General features: G+C 37.8%; 1 protein-coding gene across 2 annotated transcripts; it reads left to right on the top strand.

Moving 5' to 3' along the window:
• The first annotated feature begins 994 nt into the window (after nt 1-994).
• On the top strand, nt 995-8,884 carry LOC127449752 (heme oxygenase 2-like). 2 transcript variants are annotated; one of them, XM_051713277.1, is made up of 7 exons: nt 995-1,171; nt 1,566-1,636; nt 3,340-3,463; nt 3,654-3,771; nt 3,901-4,392; nt 7,194-7,314; nt 8,204-8,884. In XM_051713277.1, the coding sequence occupies exons 3-7, from the start codon at nt 3,369-3,371 to the stop codon at nt 8,329-8,331; spliced, it is 954 nt and encodes a 317-aa protein (XP_051569237.1). In that variant the 5' UTR covers nt 995-1,171; nt 1,566-1,636; nt 3,340-3,368; the 3' UTR covers nt 8,332-8,884. The 2 variants fall into 2 exon arrangements, with proteins under 2 accessions (XP_051569237.1, XP_051569238.1); XM_051713278.1 differs by having other exon boundaries at nt 1,525-1,636.
• The last annotated feature ends 42 nt before the right edge of the window (nt 8,885-8,926 follow it).

Below are 8,926 nucleotides of genomic sequence, written 5' to 3'. Positions count from 1 at the left end.
ATGATGTGTGCTGTTTCACATACTTTTTAAAGTAAGCAGTATATACTGACTGTATACAGCACAGTAAGCAGTACGCAAATATCCCATTCTCAGTTTGAATTTTATGGTAGCTGTACCTTTAAAGGGATAGTTCACCCAAAAATGAAAATTCTCTCATTATTTTCTCACCCTCATGATATCCCAGGAGTGTATACTTTCTTTCTTCACCAGAACACATTTCAAGAGAAACAGAATATATATAGCTTAGCTGAGTAGGTTCTTAAAATGCAAGTGAATGGAGATTTCTCTTTTGAAGCTCCTAAAATCACAGACAGTCAGCATAAATGTCATCCATAGACGACTCCAGCTGTTAAATTAATGTCTTCTAAAGCCATACGATCGCTTTTGGTGAGAAAAAGATAAATATTTAAGTACTTTTTAAAACTCTAAATCATTCTTCCAGTCAGCAGCAGTACACATGTGTGACGTAATCGCATTGGCATTTGAAACACGGGAGAACTGACACACCTGCGTCACAGCCAGAAGAGCAGCGCTGTTTACAAGTGAGAAGGAGGAATACTGTACAGAAGCTTTGGATTATATGTGTATTGATCTGTTTCTTTACTCACAATGTTGCATTTGTATGCTCATCCTGGATGTCTCAACCGAGTGGAGAATGTGAAATCTGTTTCATGGCAACACGAAAACATCCCACGAGAGACCACTTGGACTCCACCCTCTCCTGAAGTGTGGGATTATACTTAAAATGTACTTAAATATTTCTCTTTTTCACACCAAAAGTGATCGTATCGCTTTAGAAGATATTCATTTAACAGCTGGAGTCGTAAGGATGACGTTTATGCTGACTGTCTGTGATTTTTGGAGCTTCAAAAGAGAAATCGCCATTCACTTGCATTTTAAGGACCTACTGAGCTAAGATTCATTTTGTGGGGTGAACTGTCCCTTTAAGAGACAACTCTGACACACACGTGGTTTCATCCTGCAGTTTCCTGTTTTGAGTTCGTAACGGAGACCTCGAGCGCCGAAGACAAAAGCGCACGAGCATCCGACTATTGATTATTTCTGTAAACAGTCTATTACAAATATATTACAATTCCCGGAGAATTATCGGATCAATTAATAGTATATTTTTTTTTCTGATTTAAAACGGGATTTGATGGCGAGCTGATTTGTAAGTAGTGACATCTCAAACCAACAACTGAAGTATGGAGGCGCGTACTTTTACTTTATGACGTAGACAAACAGAGATACAATGTCATAATGATTTGTTACATTAATTTAGCGAAAGCACTGGTGTCATATCGTGTTAATTCAGTTTGACCTGCTATCTTTTTAGGTGAATGTGACTGTAGCTGGTTTAACACATGAAACTGTATTTTCCGTTTCTTGTTTGTGATCTTTTTGTCACTGGAAAACACTAGAGCATCTGTAGACATGCCAATGACTGGCCTTTTGTTCAAACTGCAGGCACTTGTGTTTTCATTACCCTGTAAACTCTAAACAAATGCTGTTAAAACACAACAGGCTGTGCTGAAGAATAGAGGCTCTCTCTGGTTATGTTTCAGAAACAAAGACTTCACTGGATGACTGACCATTGTTATTAATATCAGTCAACAATCAGGATTGTGAGTTAGAGGTAAGAGTTGTGTGTTTTTCCATCATTGTGTGAATTACATCTTCTCGATAAACTATTAAAGCTTTTAATCAGTGCAGGTTACAGTGAACTGAAACCAAAGCCATAACATCTTTAATAAGATTATACTTAATATTTAATCTAAGTGAAAGGTCACATTCAAATTAATGGAAAGGATTAGAGATTTTCCTGATTTTTGCTGATATTTGCTTGTGTGGAATTGAAATTTGCTCCGACAGACAGACAGACAGATAGACATGGCAGGCGGACAGATGATAGATAGATAGACAGACAGTAGACAGACTGATAAACAGACAGATGATAGATAGACAGACAGATAGACAAGGCGGGCGGATAAACAGACAAACAATAGATAGATAGGCAGACAGATAAACAGACAATAGATAGATAGACAGATAGACAAAAAGACCGATAGGTAGATAGATAGACAGGCAGACGATAGACAGGCAGACGATAGACAGACAGGCAGGCAGGCAGACGATAGACAGACAGACGATAGACAGACAGACAGGCAGGCAGGCGATAGACAGACAGACAGGCAGGCAGGCGATAGACAGACAGACAGGCAGGCAGGCGATAGACAGACAGACAGGCATGCAGACGATAGACAGACAGACAGGCAGGCAGACGATAGACAGACAGACAGGCAGGCAGACGATAGACAGACAGACAGACCGATAGACAGACAGACAGACAGACAGACAGATGGACGATAGATAGACAGACAGGAAGACAGACAGACAGATGGACGATAGATAGATAGTTAAATAATAAGACGATAGACAGACAGATGATAGACAAACTGATAAACAGACAGACAGACAAGGCGGGCAGGTGGACCGACGGACAGACAGATAAAAAGACAAACAATAGATAGATAGGCAGATGGATAAACAGACAGACAGTAGATAGATAGATAGACAGATAGACAGACAGACGAATAAACAAACAGACAGACGATAGACAGTCAGACAGATAAACTGACTGATAAACAGACATGATAGATAGACAGACAGAAAGACATATAGACAAGGCGGGCATGTGGGCGGACAGTCTGACGGATAAACAGACAGACAATAGATAGACAAAAAGACAGACAGACAAGCAGATGATAGATAGATAGACAGACAGACAGACAGATGGATAAACAGACAGAAGATAGATAGACAGTAGATAGACAGACAGACAGACAGGTAAACAGACAGACAGATGGACGATGGATAGATAGTTAGACAGACAGATGAATAGACAGACAGATGGACAGTATATAGATTGACAGACAGACATACAGGTAAACAGACAGATGGACGATGGATAGATAGTTAAATAGATGGATAAACAGACAGACGATAGAGACAGATAGACAGACAGACGGAAGGATAATGACGGATGGATAGATAGATAGATAGATTCTTTATGTATTTCAATTTCAGACAGTCAACACTACAGTACACAGAGCGCCACATATCAGGATATTACGGTGATATGTTTGCAATCAGACAGAATTGTTATTGTGCATATTTACATGTCTGGGTAAAAAAGTGATACTTTAGAGCGCAGGAGTGTGTTATATAAACATCAGCAGATTGAGGTGTCCAAATTACTTTAAAGTGAGTTATTATAAGCTATATGTAATGTAATATACACTGAAACCCCTCTGGCTTGGTGATGTTTTGTTTGAGCAGTCAGGAGATATTGAACAGAAGTCTGTGGAATGTCAGCAATAAAGACAGAAGATGCAGCCAATGGCAAGAGTGTTGCTAATGGAGGAGGAGTCGTGTATGAAGAGGGCGGAGTTACGGTCCTCAGGTATATGTGACACTATTTCATCTCTGCTTTTTAACCCTTTGTTTTTCTATCCATTTCCTGTGATTTCTTTTGTGGCTTGTTCCAATAAGAAACTTGCTTAAGTGAGAATTAATGCCTGAACTCTTGAAATGAGTTCATTGTTGTATGTGAACTGGATTACTGAAGTCTTAACTTAATCTGAACCCTACAGGTCTACAGACCTGTCAGAGATGTTGGCAGCAGGAACTAAAGAAGTTCACGAAAAGGCGGAAAACACACAGTTTGTCAAAGATTTTTTGAGGGGACGAATCCGCAAGGAGCTTTTTAAGGTAAAGGAATAACTCACGGTCAAGTCTGATATGTTAAAATAAAAGAAATCTTGCTTTAAGGATGTTAGAAGGATTTTTTTTTTGCAAAGTTTGACTAAAATGATTGTTGATCTGCATTTGTCCTGTCAGCTTGGCCATGTGGCTTTATACTTCACATATTCCACCATGGAAGAAGAAATCGAAAGAAATAAAGATCACCCTCAGTTCGCTCCACTCTACTTCCCTATTGAACTCCACCGGCATGATGCTCTGGCTCGGGATCTGGAGTATTTCTACGGTGAAGACTGGCAAAACCAGATCAGCTGCTCTCCGGCCACTCAATGCTACGTGGACCGTATACACCAGATCGGCCAGGAAGACCCTGTGCTTTTAGTGGCTCACGCTTACACCCGCTACATGGGCGACCTGTCGGGTGGTCAGGTGCTGAGGAAGGTGGCCCAGCGTGCTATGAAGCTGCCAACAACTGGAGAAGGGCTGAACTTCTATGAGTTTGATGGTATTCACAGCACCAAGGCCTTTAAACAGCTGTACCGCAGCCGAATGAATGAGCTGGAGCTCGACATGGACACCAAAGAGAAGATCGTGGAAGAAGCTAAACGAGCCTTTTACTTCAATATGGAGGTGAGAAGCAATGAAAATCTGTGCACTGGCTTTTTGTGATTTAAAGGGATTCATATCATTTTATATCATCTTGTATTAAGACTTTTTTTTTCTGGTTTTACTGGGATAAGATTGTGTACCCATTTTGCACAACATCTCAATATGGAAATTAAATACAGATAACCCATACTAACACAAATGAACCATACATGTAACAAAGAACCTACATAAACATATTATAATTCAATCAATGTATTTCATTCACATTAATAAATGACATGATATGGAATATTTCATCTTATTTATTTGTTTAATTATTTGCTCTGAAAACACCAGAATTTAATTTCTCATGAACATTTTGTCATGGAGGAATAGGAGTTTCTCTTTAAAAAAAATTAAGGAATTAGTTAACAATTTATTAATTAAAAAATAAAAAATGTATAAAAATAAATCCCATGTCATATTGACAAACAAATACACATTTAAAATGTACATTATTTAGTTTAAAATAAATTAGTTTTACATTTAACTATATTTTTATAAATATAACAATAACGGATATGCACAACTGATTTTTAATTCTTGTTTTATTTTTGTTATTAGACACATTAATGACTTAATCATTTAACCCTAACCTCTGGTGAACTGCTTTACAAAACTAATATTGCACACAGTCTACAAATAATTATTTGACTAGTTTTAGTTGCAGTATACATTTGTTTTAAAGCCCCTCACTTAATTAACCTTTAAAATGTAAAGTCTTTTGTGTCCATCTTTATCGGTAAACCTGATAAGTGAAAATATCAGTTAAAAATATCGGTCAAACCGATTATCAGGCTCTAATTGCACTGCGTCTTGCACAGTCCTGTGTCTCGCTGTTTTATAAATGTCTTGCACAGGAGCATCCGATATTAAAGAACCGATAACCGATTAAGTGGAAAAATGTAAATATCGGTTAAAAATATTGGTCAAACCAATTATCGGTAAGTCTCTAATTGCACTGCATCTTGCACAGTCCTGTGTCTCGCTGTTTTATAAATGTGTCGCACAGGAGCATCCTATATTAAAGAACCGATAACCGGTTAAGTGGAAAAATGTAAATATCGGTTAAAAATATTGGTCAAACCAATTATCGGTCAGTCTCAAATTGCACTGGATCTTGCACAGTCCTGTGTCTCGCTGTTTTATAAATGTCTCGCACAGAAGCATCCGATATTAAAGAACCGATAACCGATTAAGTGGAAAAATGTAAAAATCGGTTAAAAATATTGGTCAAACCAATTATCGGTAAGTCTCTAATTGCACTGCATCTTGCACAGTCCTGTGTCTCGCTGTTTTATAAATGTGTCGCACAGGAGCATCCGATATTAAAGAACCGATAACCGATTAAGTGGAAAAATGTAAACATCGGTTAAAAATATTGGTCAAACCAGTTATCGGTCAATCTCTAATTGCACTACGTCTTGCACAGTCCTGTGTCTCGCTGTTTTATAAATGTCTCGTACAGGAGCATCCGATATTAAAGAACCGATAACCGGTTAAGTGGAAAAATTTAAATATCAGTTAAAAATATTGGTCAAACCAATTATCGGTCAGTCTCTAATTGCACTACGTCTTGCACAGTCCTGTGTCTCGCTGTTTTATAAATGTCTCGTACAGGAGCATCCGATATTAAAGAACTGATAACCGGTTAAGTGGAAAAATTTAAATATCGGTTAAAAATATTGGTCAAACCGATTATCGGTCAGTCTCAAATTGCACTGGATCTTGCACAGTCCTGTGTCTCGCTGTTTTATAAATGTCTCGCACAGGAGCATCCTATATTAAAGAACCGATAACCGGTTAAGTAGAAAAATTTAAATATTGGTTAAAAATATTGGTCAAACCAGTTATCGGTCAATCTCTAATTGCACTGGATCTTGCACAGTCCTGTGTCTCGCTGTTTTATAAATGTCTCGCACAGGAGCATCCGATATTAAAGAACCAATAACCGGTTAAGTGGAAAAATTTAAATATCGGTTAAAAATATTGGTCAAACCAATTATTGGTCTGTCTAATTGCGCCGCGTCTCACTGTTTTTTAAATGTCTCGCACAGGAGCGCCCGATATTAAAGAACCGATAACCGATTAAGTGGAAAATTTTTAATATCGGTTAAAAATATCGGTCAATTTCTAATTGCGCTGCGTCTCGCTGTTTTTTACTGATTTCACACCAAATTTTAAATAAAGCGTCTCGCCAACTGCGTTCTGTTGTATGCACTGCGTTTAGCTGTTTTTTGTGCAAGAACAGGTACATGTGAACGTGAAATGTGAATAAACAAATAGCAATACGTGATCACACACATTTATTAAACGGGTTTTAAAAGCAAACACAAATCTATCTTATTGTCTGGAGAGCTTTTTCTCTTTTATCTCCTCTATTAGACTGATACATTTGTCTGAACTTGACATGACTCTGTTCATATGAGTTGAGTGATGAATGATGATGTAATTAATTACAGATAAGAGTCTTTTGAGCTCAGCTTTGCTTGAGTTTCATTCGTCAGCAGACGAAGTCTTTGTCCTCACATCAGATTAGAGAGCAGCTTTCAAATTAAATGGACAAAATTAGGCCAAAACAATTCATTTATCTTACATCTCTAACATCCTTTAACAAAGGACGATTGATTGTTCGCAACAAGGTCTGAGTCTCTCTCTCGTTTAATGTGATCATACAATATTGCCTGTGACATCAACTCACAAATTTCCTCAACATTCAGTCTTTGTACAATACAGGTCAATGTAACTGTTAATGTCCACTTGTCTTGATTAATTTTGTGTAGGTTTTTGGAGAACTGGAGGAAGTAGGAAAGACGCTTCAGGATGATGTTTTAGATCCAGCTCCTGTTCATGGTGACATGCAGGGACATAACAGCCAGTGCCCTTACCCCGCTGCCAAAAAGGGTAATATATGACCAGACGATTGAGCCATATCCCATTTACACCTCAAAGCTAAAAGTAGTGTTCCAGGTTCAATACAAGTTCAGCCCAGTTGACAGCATTTGCAACTTAATATTGATTGATTGACAAAAATGAGAAATCCCTCATTTATAAAAAAAAATTAAAAAAGAAGCAAAAATATGGGTTACAATTAGGCACTTACAATGGAAGTGAACGGGGCCAGACTGTAAACATACATTTTAACGCTTGTATTACAGACTCGCCTACATTTATACACTTACTCCAGTTTGAGTGGAGTCTGAAATATGTGATTTGAAACCAGTCAAGCCTTTAAGCAGACAGTGTGCTTCAGAAAATGTGCTTTTCATTTCTCATTTAGTTTTTGGACACTATCGGTTAGGTTTAGGTGTTGGTTAAGTGTAAGGATGTATTTTTTGTGTCTACCTATTATTTGATTTTAAGAACAGTATTGGTTAGGTTTAGGTTAGTTTTATGTTAGGGAGGTACGTTTTACTAATTAAAACCTTCGCATTAAAAACCGCGTCTGATTACGACACCATTTCATTCGCTTTTGCGCCCCCTGCTGGACATTTTACTGGGAAACTGCAGCCAAACGTGTAATAAGGCACATAGTTTCGTTTTGCAAAAATGCTGCCACAATCACGTAATGTTCATGAGATCAGGCTGAGTTCAGCATATGACACATGAATATTTAATGGGGTAAACATTTTTTTAGTTTATGATTGGTTGAACTTAATTCACGCCATATACAAAGTTGTTAACCCAGATTTTATGTGTAAAATGTGTGAAAAACATTAATGATCCACACATATAACATGTTCTAAGGATAGTGTCGCAGTAATATATTTATTTTGTTCTCTCTTTGTTTCAGCTGCCAGCGGAGGATCTACGTATATTTGCCAGATGGCCATGATCGTGCTTAAAAATCCCTCCGCTCAAGTCCTATTGGCTGCCTGGATTGCTGCCTTAGCTGGATTGGCTGCTTGGTACCTCATGTGACCTCATATGACCCAATGAGAGGAGGAAAGGTTCAGATATTAAATCATTCGCGCTTTAAAATTGTGAGGCATTCCACACCTTGAACCCTTGAAACATCTTCCACTTGGTTTGAACCATTTGCCCTTTTGTTCTCGGGTAAATGTGATTTATCCTAACTTATGAAAATGCACTCTTTAAAAGCAGGATAGCATTGTTTAGCGTGTTATTGTGACAGTCATTACTTTTTAACCTGTCAGTGTTTATGAAATATGGAGTTAATGGTTGAGAGCTGCAGAAAAGGGCAGGATGTGGGAAGAAATGTATCATAGAATTATCATTTGATGCAAGAAATCTTAGGCCTGAAGCATACTCTACGCAAGTACGTAAACGCAAATGCTTCTAGCTAACCAAGCTCGATTTCACATGTCATTTCGGTTTGAAATGTGTCAGAACGCTGCTCGAATGCGACACAATCATCAGTGTTGCCACAATGTTGCTATAATGGGAATTAGTGCATAAAGTTGTTTTATTAATAAATTTAGCGCTACATTTAGTGCTTAATTTATACGGTTAATTATTATTATTATTATTATTATTATTTTTTTCAGGTTAACTG

Source organism: Myxocyprinus asiaticus, chromosome 13, assembly GCF_019703515.2.
Source record: "Myxocyprinus asiaticus isolate MX2 ecotype Aquarium Trade chromosome 13, UBuf_Myxa_2, whole genome shotgun sequence".
Classification (NCBI taxonomy): domain Eukaryota; kingdom Metazoa; phylum Chordata; class Actinopteri; order Cypriniformes; family Catostomidae; genus Myxocyprinus; species Myxocyprinus asiaticus.
Note: the sequence above shows the minus strand (reverse complement) of the source record. Positions and strands in the feature narration are given on the sequence as shown.